Source organism: Glandiceps talaboti, chromosome 8 (genome assembly GCF_964340395.1).
Source record: "Glandiceps talaboti chromosome 8, keGlaTala1.1, whole genome shotgun sequence".
NCBI lineage: Eukaryota > Metazoa > Hemichordata > Enteropneusta > Spengelidae > Glandiceps > Glandiceps talaboti.
Window position 1 is genome coordinate 11,222,039 of NC_135556.1, and position 27,717 is coordinate 11,249,755.

The window sequence follows — 27,717 nt, forward strand, 5'->3', positions numbered from 1 at the left end:
AACATGATTTGACGTGACAGGGTTGCTATTTAAACTATAGCACCACTGAGAGGAATTTGAGTTATTTGGTTGAGGGAATTTGCGACTGTTTCAGAGTGTGCAATGTTCCTTTGTGTCTGATTTTTTCACTGAAAGAAATCATTTGTATGATAAACAATAAGCTCAAACTGTCAATCAAAATTCCATGACGATCGAAATATGTTGGTCATTAGCATAATCTGTTTATGATTGTCCTGAATTTTATCATTTTTTTTCTAAAAAGAATCTTGACAACAATGTTGTAATATTTGCAATGACGCACACACATCTATACGTCAAATTTTAGCAAACCTTATATGACCTATGTCTACATAGTTTAGCAGTGAATCTGTCGGTGTGTAGTGATTACTAAATAGAAAAGAGGAGCAGTCCAAAACATAACATTTTATAGTTATTTTTGTTTCATGTGAAGAATCACTCACATTCCTCTACTGACTGTAAAAAAAATATTACCTATAAGTACAATCTGAGAGAGCTGCAGTTTTGGTGCAATTTTGGTGCATTTTGATTCAGATAGGATTCTTGTTCATATGAGGATAGTAGGGAAACTTCTAGTCTAGAGGCTATCTGTGACTTTGAATCTGGAGATATCCTTTAGTTCATAACTTCTCATTCCTCTAGATGTGGTGAAAGATAACTTCAGATTCAAAGCCATGGATAGCCTCTAGACTAAGTAACTACACATATGCTTTAGGGTGATTTTCCACTCATTACAAGTCACAAATTAGTCTAGACGCGATCCGTGGCTTTCTCCACCATGGAGAAGGATTGAAAGCCATGGAGAACCTCTAGACTAATCCACATGACTGTTATGCTACTTATACATTAGTACATGAATTTAAAAAAAAATCCAAAATGTATTTTTGATTTCAGAAACGGCGTCTCAAGCCAGACTATTTTAACTCTAAATGACCACCCCATCGCCACATTCTCATTGAACAGAATAGTAAGTAGCTTTTAAAAATGCTGCTCTCGACTACAGTTTCGCCTTCCATGTGAACGATAACTGGTAGCTAGGATTAAGTTCTGGTGAAACTATAACCGGCCAATCGTTGATAAACAAAGCACAAATCACAACACCGGTCACTGCAAACCGACTATGTAGACTCTGTGTCTCCACACTGACACACCTTAATACTCTATTACCTGCAATTCACCAGTTTATGTGCTCTCTTATCACAGGTTTTTTTATAACTGTTCCATACACTCATTTACTGCCCTGTGTATCTTGTGTGGCCACCTAATTTCTTTGTTTATCCCTAATAACTGTCTGTCAATACATGACTACTAGTGTACTACCAATGTTAGTACAGGAATATGATCTTTCAATTTCACATTTTCTGATACAGAAATCCGGTGAGAAAAGTTAAAGAGCATCATCAGTGAACCATGAAACCCAGGAAAAGTGAATGTCCGCCATAGTTTGGTCATAAACATTGCCTCTTACATAACGTTTCTTTCAGGAGGGAGTAAGTGAGGAGGCACTTGAGGTGTATATTAACACATTAAAATTTAATTTATTATCTTTGATTCTATTATAAAATAAACTATTAAATGGACTTCCACATTGTTTAGGTAGTTGCAATGTCATCATTAAACCCCTCGTCTGCTTCATGACAGTTATTTTTACAAAAGGAATTGTGAAGCTAAGACTGGCAAGGTTAATAAAACCACAAATCACTCTACTGTTTGAAGATATTTTTTCAAAGTTGAGATGATTATGTTTGTTGGCCAATTAGCTGCCTTCCGTTTCATTAGCTCCCGTACCATAGGGAATAATTCCTGTCTCTCAGAACAAAAGCCGTGGATGTAGGACGTAATTTAATTGGCCTTCGAACTTAGAAATCAGACAACATGGGAAAACAAGGCATTGAATTGCTTCAGTAGTTATGGGTGTTACCCTGTTGAGAGTCTTCATTGCAGTGGCGCATGCTGCTTCATTGTCATCCTTTCTGGGATACAAAGTACTACAAATTTTAGATTTTGTTTTGCAACAGGTACTAGAAGTAGACATACACGTGTAAAAAAGTACTTGCACATATTTCATTTTCATATCAGACGGCACCGAAAAAAACAAGACACTGGACTGGTCTAGTAGCTATAGTATATATGGGTGTTACTCTGTGACTCTTCTTTTGCAGTAGGCACGTTGTACCTTTGTGATGATTTCAAAAAATTTCCTAAGAATCTCAAATTTTGTTTGCAACAGGTAGGAACTCAGGCAAAAAAAAAAGCACTTGTGCATATCTCATTTTTGTATATGCCAAGTCTTTGCTGTGGGCACGTTGCACCTTTGTGATAATTTCAAAAAATTTCCTAAGAATCTCAAATTTTGTTTGCAACAGGTAGGAACTCAGGCAAAAAAAAAAAGCACTTGTGCATATCTCATTTTTGTATATGCCAAGTCTTTGCAGTGGGCACGTTGCACCTTTGTGATAATTTCAAAAAATTTCCTAAGAATCTCATATTTTGTTTGCAACAGGTAGGACCTCAGGCGAAAAAAAACAACACTTGTGCATATCTCATTTTTGTATATGCCAGGTCTTTCAGAGAAAACTTGAGCACAAACCTGTTGAAGGAATTCTTTTATCTCTGAACCTTCCTAATCAAATTTTCAACAACTTAATTACACAAATACAGATTGTAGAAAACATTGTAAATGAGTCAGCTTTTTTGCTTGATTCGTGTCTTGGTTGGCACAGATTCTGGACAAACGTGACAACTAGTATTTGATTTGGACGACAAGTACCACTTTTAAAGAGATGTATTTTAGTGAACCGCTAACAAGAATGTACTGTACGACTGAGATTTGTACATTTGGTCTGCTTATAGCTCCCATCGTTGAAGTGTAGTTCTAGTGTGTGTTTTCTGAATAGAACCGTTTGAATGGCCTCTGTTTAAGTTATCGCCACCTTGGCTAGGTTATTCAAATGAAATCATATTGTGATGTCACATAGACAATGGCAAGTTACACAAACAAGGCCCACACATCTCATTCCTTTCAAGGCAAAAATAACTCCAAGATACTGCATGTATTTGAACTTTCCATTCCCTCTTTTCTACAGGTTCATTGACACAGTTGACAAAATCCTCCTTATCTCACGGTAAAATTGAATGTCATTTTACCAGAGTAGTTCCATGAGCTGTTAACTAATACCAGTAGTGAGATTCTTCTCCCAGAGTTTGTTAAAGTTTTACTACTCATTAACAGAACACTGCTAATTAGCGAGTAACTAATTGCTTAGCACTCGGTAAAGAACCATGGTGTCAGTAAAGAACCATGGTGTCTATTTCAGGTTTTGACAGAAAAATCCAGTAGAAAGTACAAAGCCTGCAAAGAGTCTGTACGCGTTCCCCCCAAAGCATTCCATAGTACACTCAACTTAGCTTTTTTTTTCTTCTGTTAGTGTTTGATTGTAGACATTTCTTTTGAGATCCTGATTACATAAAACACGGTTACAAGTAGCTGAAAATACTGAACAGCTCAACAGCTGACTTGAAATCCAAACAACTTTACTTACAGATACAAAAGCCTTGTTGCTAGGAGCCCTCTTCCTAAACATCATAACAAGGAATGAGGTGGACAAAATGACCAGTCGTCCACACCAGACGCATGCCTAATTAAAGCTTTTGTTATTAAAGATAGAAAAGTTATCACAACTCAAGACAGCTGTAAAGTGCCCGACCCAGCAAGTTTCACAAAAGAGCGGAAAAAGGGAAAATAAAGAGTGCATAAAGATTTAATTATATGTTAAATATTTGTACTATTTGACTGAGGTGGAAGTTTTCTAGGCTTGCTCAGAACTCAACAAACTTCTCTCTTTATCTCTTTCAAACTATGGATAAGTTCAACACCATCCAAACTACATGTATGGATAACTTCACCACCATCCAAACTACATCATACATGTATGGATAACTTCAACACCATCCAAACTACATGTATGGATAACTTCAACACCATCCAAACTATGGATAACTTCAACACCATCCAAAATATATATGGACGCCTTCCACACCATTTACATGTAATGTATACCACTAGAGAGGCAAATCTGTCCTGTGACAGACAAATTTTGAAATTTTACAAACTTTTGGTTTCAAAATGTTGGCATCAGTGTGAAATCTGATCGTAGTAATTGTTAAACAGTAGTACATATAATATAGTATAAGAGAACACTTCCTGATAAAAAGATTTCCTGGAGGAAATACTACTTCAAGATGTCTTTGTATCTGTCAGAAGTTGATGGATCACACTGGTTTGTTGTGATGTGAAACATGACTTTGATTACAGAATGTAGTATTGAGACCTAAACAACAATGTTTATACAATAAAATTGTCACCAGCATCTGTGTTCTTTCCTACGATTTTTTTCAAGCTTGAAAAATCAGAGAACGGAAAAAGGTACACAACTGCCCTCAGGAGGAGGGTTGGGAATGGAAGGAAAAAGGGTGGTACTGAATCCAGGGCATGTCAACTCCTGTTTGCTTGAAAGCAGTGCTATGTGTGTATATATGTATGTACGATGACTTAAAAAAAAAACGTACTTGAGTGACATAGAGGACTGTGTAAGTCACAACATTTATTTGCTGTGTGTGAATTTTTTGATCAAGTACCCCAAAACAAACATTTGATCGCCAAGCAGACAAGATCACAGAGCAACTAGAAGCAAATGAGGTTTTGATAAAACACTGATCCCATACATGTATGTTTTGCTGTTGACATGCTAGCCATTGGCAAGACTTTGACAAATCAATGTTGTTCATTGTATACAGACATGTGCTATGGCTGGGTATAGACAGATATAACACATAGCTGTACCGTGATAAGAATGCATTTATTTGAACGCGGCTCACTTTTATACCTGAATAGTTCTAAACATGTCATACAATTCAGTATTTTTTCTTAAAAACTACTACAGATATTTGGCTCCTGATACCGTACAATAATTAATCATTCTACACAAAGCAGTCAATTTCCACAGCAATAAATGGTTCTACTATGCAAATAACCTTGGTCGTTCTGAAAAATATTGTGAGAAAACTCTGAACAAAGATGAAATGTTGGTACGAGGACCCTTTGTTGTTTTCCGGTGTTTTGCTAGGGTGTCAGAAGACTGGTGACAGAGAGGTGGGACCTGGTAAACGTTCCCATACATCTATTTCAAATTTTGGAAAGGGAGGCCTTTGGCTATACAATTGTATGTATACGTGAACTCTGTTCGATTCTATCTGCTTACAACTTTAATATATGAATTTTCTGAACACAAGATCATGATGAAAATTCTGAGTTTATACATTATACTGACAGCAAAACAGATGGATGGTGATTATTAGCACTAACTGAACAATATTGATGAGACAAAATACTGGCTTTATACTCTTGAAATTAACACAACAAATTCTTGTCAGCTGTGATAGGAGTTTTATATTCTAGAAATTGACAGACAGAACAATGCCACTACTTGTAAACCGTGATGGGACAAAATACAAGTTTTACATTCTAGAAATTAACAATAGGAACAATACTTCCACAAGTACATGTAAGCTGTGATGGGACTTGCACAATTTGACGAAAAGAAAACTACCTTTGATAATAAGCTGTGATCAGACATAATACAGGTTTCAGATTCCAGAAATTGACCAAAGGAACAATACCAACATCAGTAAGCTGTGATGGGACAAAATACAGGTTTTACAGGTACACTCTATAAATTGACAAAAAAGGACAATACTATTACTTGTTAGCTGCTCCTAAGCTGTCCAAGGTGACATTCATTATAATTGTACCCACAGAATGGATAGACAGTAAATCCTAATCTATCACTTTATCTCACACTCATTTTCAAAATCTTTATTTTGACACTGTTCCAATTTTGTGATCACAATAGGACAGAGTGACATTGGATGGATGCTGTAACTTAAGATGTACATGTTGTGCCTGTCTGAAATCAGAATTCAATAGCATACAGTGTTATATGTTTGTGATGTCAGAAATGGACATCATTATGTTGTGATGTACATTTGTGATGTCAGAAATCAACATGATCAGAGTATGGTGATGTACATTTATGGTGTCAGAAATCAACATCAACAGAGTATGGTGATGTACATTTATGGTGTCAGAAATCAACATCAACAGAGTATGGTGATGTACATTCATGGTGATGTCAGAAATAAACATTACCAGGTGATGTACATTTGTGATGTCAGAAACCAACATCATCAGAATATGGTGATGTACATGTAACATTTGTGTCAGAAATCAACATCAACAGAGTAATGGTGATGTACATTTATGGTGTCAGATATCAGAGTATGGTGATGTACATTTATGGTGATGTCAGAAATCAACATTACCAGATGTTGTACATTTCTAACACCATAAACATTAATTCTAATCATTCTCACATCATACAAATGTAACCATACTCTCTGGTCGTGTTCATTTCTGACATCACAAATGTACAACATCATACCCTTTTCAATTCTGATTTTCGACAGACACAAAACGCATGGTCAGGAACAGGGTATAGCGTTGTACATTTTGAGAAGACATAAATCAGAAATCAACACGAGTACACATGTTAAACATTTTTTGGGGTCCAAAGCCAGTATTAACTAGGGTACAGTGTCACCAAAAGGTGAGGAAGTCTGCACCGAATATGGAACACCAATGACTATGCAGAAAGAGTTGAACCGTTAGTAATACCCCAAACTATATTGATATTATGAAGTGCACTCTATCTACATGTACAGTACTTTCATAGAAGAATAAAAAACATGCAGCTATGAAGGACACTATGCCACACCTGCTACTCCTAACTGAAATACCATTTCATAAAATGGCATTGAATGTTCAAGGAGATTTGGCAAGCATTACTGTAACACAAACAGAATGAACAGGACCAGGAGATTACTGAATTACAGCTAGAAGGGTCACGGAATAGGGCAAGTGACTTGGATCGGATATATGGACTACAAACCAGCTGATTACATCCATACACCCCAGAAATAAATGGAGACCAGTCCTCCTTACAAACTCTCTGGAAGGCATAGCAGCTAATGGACCAACAATTAACACATGTATTTGTATTCAAACAAGTATGTTGGGGACGATACACAGATGTATGCATGTATAGTGTTATGTACTTACATTCATAACACTGGCAGCCATTTTTGTTTACATGGTGCACACGCACAGTTTATATACAAATTGACTGTGCACTATTAGTCAATGGTTCGTATTTGTTTTAGAATAGAACGGCTGACTACACAGACACATGGTAGTTATTGCTAGAATAAATTGCTATTCACAGCATTTTTCTGTTTAAGTTTGTGTGTGTATGTTTTGGAGAAGCACTACCATCTGAAATATCGATCATGAATAAATAAACACACTGACTAATAAATAATCATTCCGGTTCATACTGTTGGGTTTAATCAATGTATGTCGTACTGGTAGGTAGCATATGATATAGCTGGTCAGTTTTAGTACCATTTTGGTTAAAGTGTTTGCTCAAAATTCATCAATCCTGGAAAATTCTATAAGCGAGCCATGTTTTCTCTGTGTAGCAAACATCCATGTTTCTTGTGTGGCTCACTGTCTAAACTCTATAAATGACGAATACGATGTCTAAATTTCCATTTCCTTGCGTAGTATAAATGCTACAATTCGCTTGATTTAACCCGGAGCAATTTGATCCCATAGCACACCCATCCCTTCATACTGAGTTTCAGAGAAACTGATCAACCCCTGGAGGATACAGAACAGATTCCAGATTCATACATAAACAATACTACAACTTTAAATTCTTGACTTTTTTTTCATGAAATATTTTTCTTATCAGTTTGATGTCTGGTATTGAAGTCTGCTGGAAAGGTCAGTGTATAAGTTATCATGCTTGTGTGGGATTTAAAACACAATACTTCAAGAGAAACAATGGACACATGAGTGAACATTTCATTAAAGTTTTATCCAGCGTTCATGACCTATCCAGACAGGTATTTGAAGGTTGTTGTGCTGGAAGGGACAATTATTGACCAGTGGAGTGGTAACTACCATCTCTCTGCCAAAGCCTACTTGAACCACCCAACTACACAAAAAGCAGCCTTGCTTGGTCAATGTTACAGACCTGTATTGTTACACATCACACATCCCCCTACACACAGTTAAATTTGACCTTAACTTGCCTGAATGTACCGACCACCTACTCATTTAAGACTGGAGGTATGAGTGCGTAAAAATAGACAAAACCTACCAGACATGCAACCAGAATCAAAAGACAGCCAAGTCGTAGCAATGGCAGCAACATCACTATTTGGAAAAACGGAGTTAGACTTTGATCAAATCATGTGACCTACCCTGTAAACTTACTTATTAACTTAGGACTATTGTTAGCGTGACAGTTTAATCAATAAAAACCATACCAGGGGAATCTGTCCGCAAACACTTTGACCAAGAGAACTCTGTGTTTATATATACACACTATTCCAGCCCCCGAAACAACGACAAGTCTGGAGTGGAATGGAGCTTCATGATCAGATTACAATGCTTTGTCTTGCTACTTGTCTGCTAAACAACCAACATGACTTCTTGACTGCAGGACAAGAGAAAAAATGACCAATTTTGCACCGAACTACCTTAACTACTGTATATACAGTTTACCTTGGCAACTGTTAGGCAACGATAAACAGTACCTGCAATCTAGACTTTGTGGAGGCATGTTGGCAATGGCAGAGCATTATTCAAATTGAGTATACTTTGGGTAATACTTTAGTTACACTGTGGCAAAGCAGCAGCCATCTTTAAGTTTACACACTGAACAGAGACTCCGTTTGTTTTCCTTCTTTCTTGGTTCAAACTATTTGATAATTCTACTCTTGAAACTACGAGCAAACAATTTATGTACTTGGTAGTCAGCAAAAAATGTAATTACAAAAAAAACATAAATCATTTTTTTTTTTTTTTTTTAGAAATTCTGCCTGGAAAAAAAATTGACACGGGTATGGCTAGAGGGTTTTGGTAAACATCCAGAGAACTGTCGAACAATACTATTGAAATTCGTCAGCACAATGCTTCATAGAGTGTCAGGTATAGAGGTATTTCTTAATGGCAGTCCTGGTATACATGTCAAACAACATGCAATTACAGGTCACCTAGCTTCAACAAAACCACCAGTTTACAGAAGTAAAACAAAATTGCTGCTTTTCAAGGCGAAAACAACTCACATATTATAGTGCATACAAAGCAGTCACGATTACCAAACACGACACAAATGCTACTACAGAGTGATAATTTTTTTTTGGGTTTCATAATACTACACTGATTCAAAAATCATGATCTGTCATGGCTGTAAACAACATCCGTACATCATACAATTGTCATCGTTGGTATTTTGGAGCTTTTGTATCCTGAGCTTAAAAGTAAAGCTCCGTGAAATTGATACATTCTTTTATTTGCTGTAATCTGATTGGAAACAATACAACAATTAGTGTTTAGTTTAAGCTCATGAATATGCAAATATCAAACACAGTACAAGTGAGATGTCAAATGTAAAAATAATAACATTGAGGAAAGCTGTCTTTTTGTAAATGATAAATTCACACTCACACACAAGAGAATAGTCTGTATGCCCTCTACGGTATCTCTATATTTACAGGTTCATTAATTTCAATATGTCAATGATCTCTCAATTATAACTTCCCATAATAGTACAATTCTGCAGTGCATAAAAGTTCACAAGGCTCAATCTCTCTATACCTACATTATCAACCTGGTTTGTCCATGACTATAACAATGCAACAACAAAATTACCCTGCTGTGAAATATTTGATCCGCCTAGTCTTCACTTTCTGCAATCTTTCCATTACTTTCTAACACATTTTTTTTTTCTACAATCACATCATTAACAATGAGTCAACTCAGACAGAAAGAAACGTTTGCTAGAAGGCAACCATTCTGCTAAAAATCACAAACAAATTCTTGTGTTTTTGTTCAACTCTCTTCAAATCCAGATAACTTTTGTCAGCTTTTTTGTTTTGGTTTTTTTATAGGTTCTCCATAGAGTGTGTAAATTTGAAACAAAAAAGACAGTGTTCTATTGTGAAAATTAAAGCGATTTATCATCTTTTCTCTAACATTGGGTGAACTGAACTGTTAAACAGGATGGCAGGGCTAACAGAAGTCAAAACACCAGCTGCACATATGAGAGTGACTTGGTCAATTATTTCTACAAATCGTTTTGGAGAGTTCTGATTCCGAACAATCCATGAAGCCCCAAGGAAGCGAAGAGAAGAAGATGATCACGATCGGGCTTACAACATATGCCACAAAAGACAATTGTTTCAATAAAACAACACAGATTACGCTTTTGGCTCCATCATGTCGTAAGTGTGACATTTGTATCTTTACAGTGTATACATTCCATTTGGACACATAGAAACACAGATGATAATTCACCACATAATTGATATTTTAGTGTGTACGTGTACACACCGCACTGAAGACCTGATAAAACTGTCACTAGAAGTGCCTCCTTCATGTGACAAAAAAAATTTGTACCATTCACCATTATCATACTGTACAAGTAGAAAATAAATTACTAGATCAATGGATGAGGTCCTTGCTGTTTGTCGGAGTTTAAGAATGAGGGTCACACACTTCTTGGAGGGTCAGAAACTGCATCTTGGAGACTCTCTGTGATTGAAGGCGCACAGACAGTGGAAGTGGTGACCTCAGATCCGCCCCAGTTGGAGTAATTTGATCCCAACTATAAAATCACAGCAGGCAGTCTCTCCTATCAGTTGTCTTCATCTTGACCAATTGCTAGTGGTGACAGCACTGTCAGCTGCTACTAAATTTCAAATAAATCACCTCTGTCTTATCAAGACCGATTTGGAGTATATGATGGAGTATATTATCGGGACTTGAACAATTACCAGTTCATCATTTTCAACACCAAGGTGCAACATTGTCAGCCCAGAGACTTGCCTATCTGGTTTGACTACGTCATTCACTAGAGTTTACGTCACAAAGATTGGCTCTATCAAGCAAGTATATTGAACCAGATAGCCACGTCTCTGGACCACAACTTCTATGTATTACAACATGTTTCAAACTTCTGTATCAACAGGATATTTCATTCATTGTATCTCAGCTGTTTAATTTCAACAGGAAATCACGATACTTGAACATTCCTGAAGTGGTTATCAATTCTACCTTTGTGACCTGATATTTTCAACTCTGTCAAAAAAATGATGTACTCAAATTTCCAATAATAGAAAGAAAAAAAAATGTCAACGAGATGGAGAAACTCATCAAATGTCAATTGCCTTGCATTTCTCAAAAGCCCTGAACAAAACACTTCTGAAGGACTCTATTTGATCTTAGTATTTTACTTTTAGCAAATATTATAATACACTTACAATGGACAATTTCTAAACGGGAGGTTAGTTTTTTATGTCGTTACATGATATGCAAATTTTGTATTGTTCACTACAGGCACGGTAACAATCAATTCATGAAAACTTTTCCAGAAGGAGTCAAGTTTTGGCCTTGCTACATATTTTTAATTGTGTGTACATGTACTAGTTAAGCACGGTCGACTTCTTTGTTGATTGATTATTGAAAAGAAACAAGAAGAAAAATTTTGTTGGGGAAACGAATAAAAGTTGAACGCAGTCACATGTTAATTAATACCATGCCTGATGGCTGACCCACCAAGGAACACGTTGGTAGGCACTTTTGAGAAATCCTAGAGCCAAGCAAATATCTGAGACAGCACGCTGTTCACGATGGGTGTCAACTGTCTGTTTTAATTTCCCCCTGTTCTAATTTGTTACACATTGAATATACACCATGTAGACTACAAGTCCATATTGACTCACTGGATGCTTGGATTATTGAGTACAATTCCAGCAGCGTCTCTTGAAAATAATCACACATTATGAAGCGTATGGTATCCCCAAGGGCAAGGCTTCCAGTCTGTTCCTCATATTTTATGTATTTACCATTCTAACAATTTTAATACAGATATACACAAGAAAAGCTCTCCCCCACTCGGGCCTGTCCCTAGTGAAATTAAACTTCAAGTTCAACTTCCCATTTTAAGCTTTCACTCAGTAGATTTTTTTCCCCAAAAGTTACTGAAGAGTGACATTATTTATATGTTTATGTCTGACTGTGTTATCGGATACATGGCTAAATTCTCATCTCTGTCATCCATACCACTAACTCTCAGTAAAAGACAAAGTTTGGCTATTTCAAACTTGCATTAATGTTTTCTTTGCCGTAAAAAGAAAACAATTTTTTTTCCCTTTAAAATTCTTGACAGGGATCTCTGTCATCCTTTCCATCACTTTAAAGAATTATATATTTGTTGTATCAAAACTCAATGACATATTTATTTTGCTGAACCATTGATCTTATTTCATTCTTTTCTTTTTTGGGTGCGGGTTTTTCTGACTAGATTTTTTTTTTTTTTTTTTTTTTTTGGGGGGGGGGATTTTTCTGACAAGATGGCAGGATACATTACAAGGTCATCGCCACTTCTTGATAGGTCAAGTTTTTACTTGCAGCAAAGCCATTTGTTAATAGAGGTAGTATTTCACATTCCTCCACTGAACATTAACAGTGATGACAGTAAACAAAGTGGCCAGTTATGTCTTCTTCAGAAACACGATTAATCTTTATGTTCACTCGTAAACAATTGATGCGCGATTCATAGCCATGGATGAAAGTAGTGTAATAGACAATGTACTAAAAACAGTCAGTGTTGAATTAGGCAAAAGTACAGTAGTGAATTTGTAAACATCCGATGTTTGGTCAGTCTGTAGTTCAAGTAGAACAGAGGAAAGTATACACATGTACACTATATTTGTACAAGTGTACATATACAACAATTCATACAGTAACACTGTCTACTTTCTTAATCATGTTTGATTATTTCAATGAACATTTCAATGACGTTACCTCGAGAGAACGTTTCATGGACTACCTCCGAAGACAGCTACTCTAAAATGAAATACAACTCTCGTAAATTTTTTTAAGACCAAACAATTTGTTAAATTCGGTCTCTCCCGATTACAATAATAAACACCAAATTATGTGTAGGGGGAAAACATGCAAACATCAATATAAACACTATAAGACATTGAGCACAGACATGTTGGAATAATATGTGAATATTGACAGTTTGTTTACTCTTACAACATTTGGTTTAACATCTTCAACCTGTCGAAGACATAAATTTTGACAGTGTCAAGGTCTGGAATTGAACTTTCACGATGATTCTTTTCACACGTGGACAATAAATGTATATTACTGTATAGACTTAAAATTTAGATCCCTCATCTCATGATCAAGTCTCTGAGGAACATTTGATATTTTCCCTTCAAATGTTTGACAAGAGTTGACACATTTTGTCGTCATTCAATGAATTATGATGCCTGGGAGTACATCTCTGTATATCAACTTCAAAACATTTTAGATTATTCTGTTCTTTTAAGGAGAGATATTCAGTGTTAATGAAATTCAATTTTTTTTTTTTTTTTTTTTTTTTTTTTTTGTAGGGGATGACCCAAGATCAAAATGATGAAAACTTGGTTTTCTTACAAGTCACCACACAGTAAGGGAGAAGGAAATGCCAAATTTTGGTCTATCGCAAGAAAGTGTTGTACATCGGTAACATGTCAAATTGTCTTAAGTTAGAAGGACCGTATGGACTAGAATTATTTTCAACAAAACTATGAGATTCCAAACACACTCTTTGCAGCAAGTTTTACATGTAAAGTCCTATTCTAACTTCAACTTCAAGGAATTAATTTTTCACCCAAACTAGAAATAGGGTTGTTTAACTAGATTTTTTGACATTTTTTATTTTACTATTTCAGGAGAGTGCATTTTGATGAAAACACACTTCTGTAGCTCACAATCACTACTAGAAAACAGTGGAAATACAACATACTCTATAACCCAAAATTTGAACAATAGATTCATGAACTTTGCCTTTTTCACCCTTGTTTATCTCTAGCATTTGATGGATCAATGTTGTGTGTTCCCACTTCATAAATGGTCATGGGTGGGTTACATGTTCAAAGTCTCTGCCTCTAACTGATATTTGATAAACTTGACACATACTTCATAAAATTGATAAATAGGTTTTGTATAAACATGAGGTACTTGAAATCCTAGCAGGCAGTTATCAATGTTTGCTGTTGTGTCTGCTAATGTTGTGCTATCTTCAAATTTAATGAACTTGACTGAATTATCATGAAGGTGTATCCTATTCCGATCCCTCCATCAATTTTTATACCCAGTAAACTGGAGATGAAGTCAACTTGGTGGATCTGTGACTCAGCTCTCTGTATGGAGAACCGTATGTTTAGTAGAGCCATACAAAATGTGGATCCAGCATGCACACAGGCTACAGCTGAAGTGATTATTCCAAAATTTTGTTGTCCTGTAACTCATACCTTTAGCTTCTACCTAACTCAACAACAACAACAACAACAACAACAACAACAACAACAACAACAACAACAACAGACAGACAGACAGACAAACAGACAGTATCCTACGACTCTACTAGGCACTAAGTTTGCTTAGTATAATATGCTCTCAAATGTACTCCTCACAGAAGAGGCCTTGTGGCTAAAAATGGACATGGTTCCAGGCTAGCTCAAAGCTAGACAACAAACTGAATTTAATACTCCATTTTGGCGCACCCTCCCTAGCCAATATACACCCCTAAAAGAAACTACCCACCCAGAATGAGTGTATAGTGATTGTAAACCAGTCGGCTGGGACTCCAATACAAACAATTCCTTCAGACACAGGCAAACAAGTTCAAGGCTAGGCAGCAGAGATTGAGAGGACGGAAAGCCCTCAAACAAATATACAGTCTCTATTAAGTAAGCAAATGGGTTTATTGAAGTTTTCAAACTTTGCTGTAATTGAGACAAACCACCACAGGTGGATTCTGCTTTTCACTTTAATGCCATGTTATATTCCTTACAACTGGAAGGGTCGAAGGGTCAAAGTGTAAATCTGGGGTCACGAATGAGGAGACAGACAGTCTATGACTTCACTGTATACTGTACCGTGCCCTGTACTGCCAAACATACTTGTAAGTTGTATTTATATAAATAATTCAATTTGACCGAAGGTCAACAATTTTGATACAGGTGAGACATTTTACAAGAACAATTAAAGTCCTGAAACTTCGACTCAAGTACCAACTCCCTGTCAAATGTTACACGTTTATGAGAGTTTAAAGACTGTCAAATTTAGATGTCGATAAATTTTAATTGTAGCCATGAGTCATTTCCTAGCTATTTCATGGATTATTTTTTGATTTTCAAACGATCAAATTCAGAGTTAAAGTTAATTTCCCTCAATTCACACATAGTAATGGATGAATGAAATATTTTGTGGACAATAAAACTGAACTTTCGAGGTCAAATTCTAAAATGTCTATTCCACCCAATATTTCTGGATTTGAATTTTTTTTTACCTTAGCCAAGTACACATGTATGAATACTTGATGTACAATGTATTGGAGAGATATACTTGAATATTTTGTCAAGGCATTGTGCATATCCATAGATAGCCTTTCTATTTGCTGGAGCTTTGACTCCACTAGATGAGAACATGGAGGTGGGAAGGCCCCTGATAAGAAGGAGTGTAGTGGAGACACAGATCCAGCAACATTACACAGGCTAATCTTTAGAAATATCATCCCCTAATACGTCCCACTTAATACTGACAACTCAGTGCATGGTACTGGTAAACACCGTGAAACCATGTAACTGCTACAGATATCACTGCATACATTGCAAAATTTCACACAAAAACAAAAATTTTGAATTTTGAGTTTACTTAGTCTTGTTTGAATTAAGTAAGGTAGAACTCACTCTATCTGTTTAATGATTTGATCTGAGTCAATCACACAATTTCAAATGAACCCGAAATTTTTTAAAATTTGACTTAACTGATAGTCTGAGCTGCACTCTATACCATTTTGAGTGGCTGTATACTATTAGGTTAGGTAGAACTCACCCAGCTGTTTATTGATTTGACCTGACTAGTGAGTGAATAATCCAACAATTTCAAACAAGCATAAAAAAGTTTAGAAATTGAGTTCACTGATAGTCTTTGGCTGTGTAACTTGTAAGCTTTTTAAGCAGACCTCATTCATCTGTTTACTAATAATGGTCTGATTCTGAATAATTAAACAATTTAAAAAAAACTAAAAAGTTAAATTTGAGTTTGCTGACAGTGTTGGCAATGTTACATGTAGATATACTTCCATGCATAGTCCCTCTATAGATAGAATGACTGTGTTTCATGGTATGACCAAAATCGCTCATCTGTGCGGTGATTTGAACTCTCCTGAAACATTCTGTATGCAAATTAAAAGAGATCTAAAGACAAAAGATGCTTTGATAGTTGGGGATATGTGATAAATTCTTCCTAACAGACAAGGTGAGCTTGTCATCAGCTTCTTAATCCCTCTTACAATTGACTTCAATATGTTAATGAATCTCCCTATTATGCTCTTTCGAGAATTGACTTGTTCTTCACATATCATTTGGTGTACTTTGGGTTAGATAGCGTTTATCATCGCAAGTAGAGGGAGGGGATTCCTTTACAAGTTTTTTTGGCCTATGCATGTCATGTCACTCCTCAAGATAAAGGCTACAACTTTTTGAGTTTATGCACGTAGCCACTTGATCGTTGAAAGTACACAGACGTACTCCAGTTATCAAACTAGTCACACAGATCATGAAAAGATGATGGGTGTGGAGAGCACATCACCTTAGGACACCTTCCCCCACTTAAAGATAGTAGAAGTAAAACTATGAAATAACGTGAATATATTTTTGGTGAAAATGCTAGTTATTCTACTGGGTGCGTCAGTGTCGTAGTTACATTTGGTTCAGTAGTAAATCATAGGATTGAATCTTTTACTTTTTCAAAAGAAAGAAGTTTGACTGAATTGATTTGTATTTGATTGTATTTGGTTGGCCTTCTTGCTGAGGAAGCACCTTCACCTAAATTTTATTTTTATTGGCAAATAGTCACAAATTCAAATAATGGAAATATATTCCCAATGAATGATTCTAAGGTATCTCACTTTCTGTGGAATGTATTTTCTTGTGATAGGGATTTTCACTGTACTAAACATTGTCATTACACATCAGGTACAATGGCTGCCAGCTTTACAATGATTTGGACAGTGTCTAAATTAAGTTACCAAGGGCAGTGACTATAGAATGTTTTATTCTCCAATAGTTCACCTCCTGGTGATTTGCTTGTAAGGAACTGAATGTCCGTGATGTGATGTTCTCTTCATATGTCACACGAACTATTCTAAGTCAACAAAAGATGCCATGATTGACAACACCATACCCTGTTATACACAGCCCAGTTTTTTTTGTCTTGATTTTTATTTCATATGCACACTGCTTTTCATGGTGGTTGTCCATGCGTTATTGTTTCATGCCATTGTGTGATGTCTGAATACATGTACTTCATGAGAAGTGTTAAAGCTATGCAGTGTTCACAACAAGCTACCTCACATCTGCCCACAGTATCCAGCCATACGGACATTGTTCTCTACGAAAGCCCCCTTTACTTCTTGTCATATTCTGAACTAGTACTACAATAAAACATTTCTTTTTAGTTTGTCATTTTTTTAAACTGAGGCTGCCATGTTGGTGGCTCGATCCTCTGGTTCCCTTGTTTTGCAACAATGACCTGCACTCACTGACTGAAGGGGGCATAAAAACACTTAAATTTTTCAAAGACAGGGAGAGACTTTTGACCTGAATAGCTTGGTAACTGGATAGTTTAGAAATCAACAAAAGGCTGCATTTTTCACTTCTGTGCTGGCAGTTAAACTAAATCAAAACTTCAAATTTGGGCGAGAGAAAGCGAAGTAGAATTCTTCGTCCGTGTTATACACTCGCAAATCTTGAAAGATATACTGCTAATTTACAACAGGACACTACAGTGTTGTCAAGATTTTTAGTGGTGTAATTTCAAAATGTACTCTAAAAATGGAGAAAATTGAATATTTGTTGTCCCTATCCATATCTTAGTGACACTCAATGTGTGAAAGCACTTTGAATTTTTACCAGTCTCAAATTGTTTCATGTCAATGTTAGTCATTCTGACGAGTTGCAGCCAGAGTGGACTACGTGTGGTATGGCCTAGCAGAGGTGGAGGGTGACAGGTAAACCAAGTTAGATGTATTGGGTTCAGTCCTTTTTGGTGAATGTCTATGCATGGCTGGTAGAGGACAATACCGACAAATTCCATTCTCCCTGACCAACAAGAAACACAATGACAATACACTATGAATCTATACCCCAATCAATATTCTAATTGGAAGCGACATACACAACAACATTTCAACTGCCGCAGATATGTCATTTGCATCAAGCTAATTTGTTCAAATCAAAAAAGCAACAGTAAGATTTTCCACCTCTTACCAAAGTAAACTACACGAATATAACAACAACGCATCTCCAACTAATATATTTGAGATCACACTTGGTTGTGTACACTCTTCGTACAACACTAAATTATTTACAAGTATATACATGTACTACTTGTCGTTCTGTTTAGTATGTTTGCTATGTTTTTTTGCATTGGATACACTTTCAATGTTATCTGGTGGACTCTGTATCGATAACCCACATTCTAAGTTCATACATTTTGAGCCTCTTGGCGCTTGGAGTACCGAATCACCCAAACAGATGTCATGGCACATACTTTTAGACTGGTCTACGTGCTAACCTACATTCTTCAAGACAACCATTCTCACAAATAAAATCACTTTCTTTGTGCAAGGTGTGAAGAAAAAATATAGGCTATGGTCTACACAACTTATCGTACCATGTATTTTAAACGCTGTTGAATTAAACAACCCATAAAGCACATTATCACACAACACTTTCAAATTATAGAGTCATTACTAACTGCTGTTATAATGGATTCCGGTACACATACATAAAATGACTTCTTTTTAGAGTTCACTTTCAAGAAACAGCATTCAGTTGACATAATTTCTTCTGTTTTTTTGCTCTTTTTTTTTAAATTTTCGTTTGATCCATTCTAAACAATACTTCTAGACAGCAGCCTGAGGCTTGATATAATTACATGTTTAATTTTTCTTGAATGAAAAGATGTGTGCCACTATGGCTAGTTTCTCTGCACGTACAACATGTACGCCTTCGTATAACTGTGGCAAGTACTATCACGAGGAACACGGATTCTACAAAAAAGCGATATTACTATATATATATATATATATATATATATATATATATATATATATATATATATATATATATATATATATATAGTGCAGTAACCATTTTTTACTCTTTATGAAAACGGTGTGACTTTCAAAATCATTTTCTGCCTTTTTATGTTTTCCAAAAATCAAATATTATTTCCATATTATATCTATACATTTTGTATGGTGTACAATTTCTTTGAACGCGTGAGAAACAGTTTCTTTTTTTAGCAGTGCTCAGCCTCAGTTCTGATACAATCCTCTGTTCTAGGAATTTCAAACTGCACAGAGTTTTATTCAATTTTGAGATGCCTGTACCTGTTACATGAATACCATTGCCAGTGTTGTCTTTTCGAGATCTATTAAAATTCTATATTTGTGGGGTTTTTTTTTCCTTTCCATCTTTTTAGCCTATGGGATGTATTGAGTGTTGTTGTGTTCTTTTCATCCCGAAAGAAGTTTAATAACAATAAAATCGTTACATGTATTGATGAAGATATTTGATACTGTTAAAGTTTACATTTATAAGTTTACAAATTTCCATTCACTATAACATGGCTATACTTTGTTTTAAAAAAGCCACCTTTGTTCATTGTTACTGAGGAAGATGTCATGATACTGTTAGAATATATATGTATGTCTGTTAGAGGTTGTCCCAGCAATTCAAAATCATTTGTTTATTTTTCAATATTACTGATAAAGGTATTTATAATGTTTTTGATACTGTCTGAGAGCATAAGTTAGCATGTTTGTATTGACTATAACATGCCTGTATCAGTTGGCTGGGGTGTACACAAAGGAATGTTGGTCTGCAAATAAACCTTACATACCACTGTGGAAAAGAACTGTTAGTACATACAGCTCACTGAATGCACAATGTCTGCATGTCAAATTCACCTAGATGCTCTTATGATTGTGTGATGTGTATGCCATCCTTTCTGAGAATAGAAATCCTTAATGGATGACCCCCCAATCCGGTGTTTACTATGTCACAGCTTAACTGGACACATGGGCATTCTTATATACAGAGTTCGCCAGCTCATCTTTGGAATTCATAAAAACAACTAACCTGTGTCCTTGTTGTCTGAGGTGTAGAAGCACCCAAATCCACGGCATACACATCCACTGTGAAGTCTGTGTATCCAGCTTCTCTATCAAGTTCATTTCCAACGGTTATTGCTCCGGAATCTTTATCGATGATAAATTTTCTGCCATGTTCAAAGTTTCCTGTTTTTATTGCCGTGATGTAATATTCAATTTGGGCTTGGGTATTACCAGGATAGCTTGCACTCACAGCGATGACATTTCTGCCAATTGGTTCATTTTCAAACACACTTGCTGTATACCTGAATTTGGTGAAAGGAGCTCCAGTACTGCTGGCACTAGTAACAATAACAGTAAGTTGAAACGAGCTGGATTTGGGTGTTTTTCCATTATCAGTTGCTGTAACAGTCAGGGTATATGTCCGTGGAGGGGAATTTAGACGTCTGCTGACAGTTATTATACCACTTGTGCTGATGACAAAAAGACCATTGTAGTCTGTTGATAAGGAATAGATGACTTCTCCATTTCTTTCTGCATCAGGATCCACTGCTGTTACCATGGTAACAACACCGCCAGGATTGGTTGACTCAGAGATAGTAGCTGAATTTTGTGATATAAACACTGGTGCGTTATCGTTCACATCTTTGACAATTATTGTGACTATTTTTGTTGCTGATTTTCTTGATGTTACTGGAATAGCCTGATCGGTTGCCATGACAGTGATTTCAAACACACCGTTTGGAAGATACTCCCTATCAATATCAGCTGCTGTGAAGATTTCACCACTAGCAGAATCAATAGTGAAGTGTTCACCTGGTGGACTCTGATTAGCAATAGAATAAGCAAGTTGGCCGTTTACTCCAGAATCGGTATCCGTTGCAGTGACAGTTACGAGCTTAGTACCAAATCCAATGCCTTCAGTGACTTGATGTACGATAGCATTTGAACGAAACACAGGTTCGTTATCATTTGTGTCTCTGACATGAATTTCAAATCCTATCGTATCAGTTAGCGGTGACTTTCCGTTATCACGTGCTGTAATACTGAGCTCATAGTAATTTTTACTTTCGTAATCGAGTGACTTAGCAAGGTATAAATTTCCTGAATCTTGGTCGATATGGAAAGTTTCCAGGAGGTTGCCAGCTGATATTGTGTACGTAATGAGTGCATTTTGACCCAAGTCTTCATCCGATGCACTGACTGTAGTAATAAATTCACCAATTTGGGAACTTTCAGCAACGTCTACAGATCTCGCTGACTGAGCAAAGACTGGTGCATTATCATTTTCATCCAGTACAGTGATAATAATTTGTGTAGACGTACTCCGTACATCTGGTATACCTTTATCTTCAGCATTTACAGTCAATGTATACTCGGTAATAATTTCTCTGTCTATTGCTCCATTCAAGGTGATCTGACCAGTCACGGCACTGATGTGAAATTTGTTGTCATCGTTTCCACTTGTGATTGTATACGTAATTTCAGCATTCGTACCACTGTCGTCATCATAAGCTACAGCATGAACGACGGGCGTGTTAATCATAGCAGTTTCAGAAATTGATGCTGTGTACAGTGATGACACAAACTGTGGAGAATTATCGTTTATATCAGTGATGTAGATATATATTACGGCTTCATCTTCAAGTTGAATATTACCATTATCATGAACAACAGCATTCAATTCAAACATCGTGCTTATCCCATTTCGTATCAACTCTTCACGGTCGAATGTACGAGTGCTACTAACCTCCCCGTTTAGGGCATTGATCGTGAAGTCTGACTGAACTGTAGACAGGGAGAACCTAAGCTCTGAATTAGTACCTTGATCTTGATCACTGGCAATGATTTTCCCAACATATGAACTGGATGGTAACTCTTCCTGAAGATAGAAATAGTATGTCTGATTTGTAAACAATGGCCTGTTATCGTTCGCATCCTGTACGTTCACAACAACCTGAGCTGATGAGCTGCGCTGTGGAACCCCATTATCAAATGCACTGATTGTCAACGTATAAACCTCTACAAGTTCTCTATCCAAAGCGTTCTTGACGTACAGGCTGCCATCTGGAAAAATACCAAATCTGTTGTCATTGTTGCCACTTGTGATGGAGTAGGTGATTCGTCCATTTTCACCAATATCAGTATCAGTTGCTGTTACTTGGAAGAACTGTGTGTTGAGGTCAACACTTTCAACAATTTCAGTCACATACTCGTTTTGTATAAAAACTGGTGAATGGTCATTGACATCCAGGATTTGAACTGTTATATTCAGAACTGATGAGCGATGTGGTGTGCCAATATCAGTTGCCGAAACTTGCAAAAAATATGTACTTGTCTGGTCCGAGATAGATGTTCCGACAGTGATCTGACCTGATGAGGAATCTATGCTGAACAAATTTCCTGGATTTTTGATCAGTTGATATACTATTTCTGCATTCGGTCCTTGGTCTCTATCGGTTGCCACAACTTTGTAAACATTATGACCTACATTCCAATTTTCTACAATATTTATTGTCACAGCATCTCTTGGAAACTGTGGTGCATTGTCATTCAAATCTAAAACTTCAATGTTCACCACAGTTTCACCAATTACTGGTCCTCCATTTGCAATGACAGTAAGTTGGTAAGATGACTTCTCTTCCCTGTCAATATTCTGAGCTGTTAGTATTTCTCCAGACACTGAGTCAATTTGGAAGACACCGCTTCTATCTCCTGACGAAATTGCATAGGTGATGACAGAACTTGGATCACGGGTACTGGCATGAACAGTTCCAACTTCATGTCCAATATCAACGTTTTCATATATTTTAAAATTATAAATAGGCTTACCAAAAGTTGGTGGAGTATCCAGAATATCAGCGACTGATACATGAATGCGTGCATCAATTTGTGAAGTTTTAGCTGGGCTTCCTTCATCAACAGCTCTCACCCTTAACTCATACGACTGTACCTCTTCTCTGTCTAAGGAAACTGTTGTGGTGACTAGACCACTAGTTCTATCAATGGCAAATTTACCATTAGTGTTACCCTGTATGATACTGTAAGATATTTTTCCATTATTGCCAAAATCTGGATCTGAAGCATTAACTTTGGCCACTGATGTCCCTACTGGTTTATTTTCTTGGATATCGCTGTAATAATTAATGGGATAAAACTCTGGATAGTTGTCATTGACATCCATGATTCTCACATTCACTTGTGTTGTCGATGACAGTGCAGGATTGCCACCGTCAAAAGCCTTCACAGTCACTGTGTAGTGTGATATTTGCTCTCTATCAAACGAAATTAAAGTAATAATTTTTCCTGAAGTGGTATCTATGCTGAATGTGCCAGGATAATCAACGGATACGTGATCTTCCAATCTGTAAAATATTGTTCCATTCACACCCAAGTCGGAATCTGAGGCTGACACAATCGTAATTTCTCGTTGTGGCTCTGCGTTTTCTGGAATCGTGATGTTGTAACTTGTGAATGTGAATAACGGAGTTTGGTCATTTTCGTCCAAAATAGTGATGACCAGGTGAGTTTTGGCGTGATGCTGGATTCTTCCTTGATCATTTGCAGTGATATTGAGTGTGATGTCTGATACTAACTCTCTATCCAAAACAGCGGTGGTTGTAACAAGTCCTGTATTTTCATCGATATCAAACCATCCCAACTCATTACCATCAGTAATGGTATACTGAATTTCTGCGTTGAGTCCCGTGTCCAAGTCGGTGGCTGATAAACTGACGACAAAACTCCCTACTGGAATAAGTTCACTCAGTGTGGCAGTGTAAACTTCTTGGCTGAATTCCGGATCGTGATCGTTAGCATCTGTCACGTAAATAATCATATGTTTCACTGTGATGCGGGGAGGACTGCCGAAGTCTTGTCCTATGAACGTCAAATTATATCGTGAAATACGTTCTCTGTCCAGTTTACCGGCTACTTGGAGAGCATAGAAGGTGACAAACGGAGCAAGTTGAAAATGTCCCTGTTCATTCCCCGATGCTATACGAAGAAATACTTGACCAAACGCACCTTCATCCTCATCCGTTATGGAAGCAATGGCAGCTATTGTCCCAATCTCTGCTTCTTCATCAACAGCAGCATGTGCTGCACTTGCTGGGATGAATCGAAACGAAATTGTTGGAGCATGGTCATTTTCATCAATTACACTAAAATGAACGAAGGCACGACCGTACTGGACGGGGTTACCCTTATCTTTGGCTTCAACAGTAATTGTGTATACATCACTACTGTCAAAATCTATAGGTTGCAGCGTCCTGATTTCACCTGTGTCTGGGTGAATTGTGAACATGTCATCGAGCTCATCTAAAAAATAAATAATTTCTGCATTCTCCCCGGCGTCACGATCGGTTGCCTGCACCCGAAGCACGAGTGTGTCTGAAGGTGTACTCTCGTTCAAGCTCACGTCGTACTCACTCTGGTCGAAAATTGGTGGGTTATCATTCGCGTCGAAAATTGTTATGTCTACTTGTAGATAACCAAATCGCGGTGGGCTCCCTCCATCTTGCGCTGATACGTTGAGTTGGTAGTTATCCTGGGTTTCTCTGTCCAGCCTGTCCACGGTTTCGACGTGCAAGAAAGCCGCTGCACCGCTTGGGTTTGGCGTAACAACAAGTCGAAATAAATTGTCCGTATTTCCACTCACAATAGCATAGTTCTCCGTAATTCCGTTTGTCCCAGCATCGGGATCTAACGCAGTGTCTAAAATTTTCTGTGCTCCTATTCTAGCACTTTCAGAGAAAAATATATTAATACTTGGTTCAGGAAAACTGGGAGAGTTATCGTTTATATCCAGTATTGTTATTCGCACTTCGATCGGATATGTGTTACTTTCTCCCGAACTAGAGAGGCCGAGCACCACGTAAACTAATTCGTCGCTCTCTAGTTCTTCCCTGTCTATCGTACTGTCGGTCACAATCGACCAATTATCACTATTTATTCGAAATATAGCTGGAGTATCTGTACTAAATGTATATGTAAAACCAGGTCGTGTTGGTAATACACCTACAGTAGTTCCAGGCGGTTGACCCTCGTCGATACTAAAGGTACGAATTTCCACTGTTCGGCTCTGTGGGTCCTGTTCCTGACCTATGGAAAGAGCGAGGAATTGTAACAAAAACACGGCGAATATTCCATATCCCCGTTTGATTGTGGCCATCTTCTTACCGAGTTGTTTAGCCATGGTATCAACGTATATATCTGTTCGAAGACGGTTACTCTTCTCACCTCACACAACTACTTTCTCCGTTACGCAGACGGGTACTTGGATTTCTTTCAGAAGCAACCACCATGTTGTGCTGGGCTCAGTTTGTACTGACAACAATCCGTCACTAGTAAACCTCTGAAAGTCGACGATCGTCTGCTTTGCGCTCAACACAAGTTTCCTACATTGTCCTCGTGGTATTCAGAAGGCACATATAGTTAGTTCCATTGAATTTCGTGGTTGGTAAATCATCAAATGAAAGCAAAAATCGGAACGTAAATCGGCGTACGTAGCACCTGAAAATAGGCGACATATTTCTACCACTGGAACTGACAATAAGCAGTAATCGAAGGGCGGAGCCTGTGACGTCACGTCTAATGCAAACCAATCAATACACTGTTCGAGTGAATAGGGACATGCCAATCAATTAAACGAAATAGCTACCTACCTGGAGGTATCTGGTAACGCACTGATCTATTCGCTTCTGTTTTAGTGTTTTTTCTCCGTCCTGATAGAAGTTCGTCTCCCGGGGCAGAAATCGCGACTCTTTTTCCTTAAAACTGAAAGAATAGCATCTTGACAGCGAAATGTCTTGCCTCAGACAAGATTTTTTTAAAGTGATTAACACCCGATTATCATGATTTTTAAAATGCACATTTTTTGTTTCCCCCAAGGCTGTATCTCGTTAGCATGATTGGCATACAGGAATTCCCGGCTTTTTGTTTAACTGGAAACTGGTTTTAAAACGCGTAAGGTTTTTATTACACGTGAATATGTGAATCTAAGCACAATGTCGGTGACATAATTTACAACCCTTAGGAGGACGATGAACTTAGAAAAGTAAACATGGTTTACAATTTGAAAAAGTGGACTTGTTTATTCAACAGGGCGCGGAATTTGTATAGCTTGTAAGGAAGCGGTGTCAAAGAAACTACCGGTAAACCTTGATATTTAACAAAGTTTCCCAAATGAATTGAACACATCAGAGATGTATCGAAAAAAATATTGATCAGCCGTAATTATTTTTATTATAGACTGTCCATTTTATTTTATTCGCGGTCCCGGAAATCGTTTTTGCGATGATGGGAGGGGGTGGGCGGTGGGGTTGTTAAAAGTTGTGGTGAAATGCAGTTGAACATTTTTTTTATTTGAACGCTTGTATCTTACTTGTCTTTGCGTGTTTGAAGGGTCATCAGCGAAATTCTTAGTCGTGACACAAACTCCACAATAAATAGGCATATATATATATATATATAGTATTACACGAGAAGACATCTTTGGCTCATATTTCATAAAATAAACTAATTACAGCGTAAGAACGAGCCTGTACTTCAAACATATTGACATGATCATCACATAAATCATAATATATATATATTAATAGCAACAAATCTGTCTCTTTTAAGTTCCTAATAATAAGTGTGACAACTAATGCGTATCTTATGGATAGAATGTGACTTTTAAACGATTTTTAAGGCGAATTCCATACCTGTGTAAATTGAACTGTGGTTACTATTTGTGGAGAAATAAAATGTTTATTATTGTCGTTTTAATCTGTGATAATATCTTCTACATCATTCACTTGTGGTTTTATGACATATTGATATTTTAGTAATTCTATCGGACGGTATCAACGCGTTGTTTTAATCAAAAGGGAAACGATACGTTCCAGGAAGAATTTGACAACCCGTCATTAACGATGTATACGAGTTTGTGACCTGTGTTTTAGGGAGGCAGTCAGCATATACAAGCTAACGATCATGTTCGACTCATCCTGAAAATTTATACAAGAATTATGCCTAGCGTTGATGTATTTATGTGACATCGAAACAAATATTTTTCTATAGTAATGTAATGCAGTGATAGCAACAACGAAAAACACACGACAGATCGATAATACGTGAATGCATTCTTGACGTCAACGGAAACTGGGAGAGCGCCCTCATAAGACGAATATTCACGTTTAGATACATACAATACATTTTGTACATGCATTGGTCATTTATTAATTTACTTTTATTTTTATCAATCTTGTCTGGTTTTTTTTTTTATATTTCTGCATAGTTGAAATAAAATGACTAGCTTTAGGTATTTAACACAGACATACTTTGG

General features: G+C 36.9%; 1 protein-coding gene across 1 annotated transcript in view; it reads right to left on the reverse strand.

The window, feature by feature from the left end:
* LOC144439184 (protocadherin Fat 4-like) overlaps positions 1-24,458 on the reverse strand; it is a 43,329-nt gene extending 18,871 nt beyond the window's left edge. Inside the window, exon 1 of the mRNA XM_078128455.1 lies at positions 20,416-24,458. Coding sequence (XP_077984581.1) covers positions 20,416-24,225 — 3,810 coding nt within the window. The 5' untranslated portion in view covers positions 24,226-24,458. The remainder of the gene's footprint in view (positions 1-20,415) is intronic.
* Positions 24,459-27,717: the final 3,259 nt, after the last annotated feature.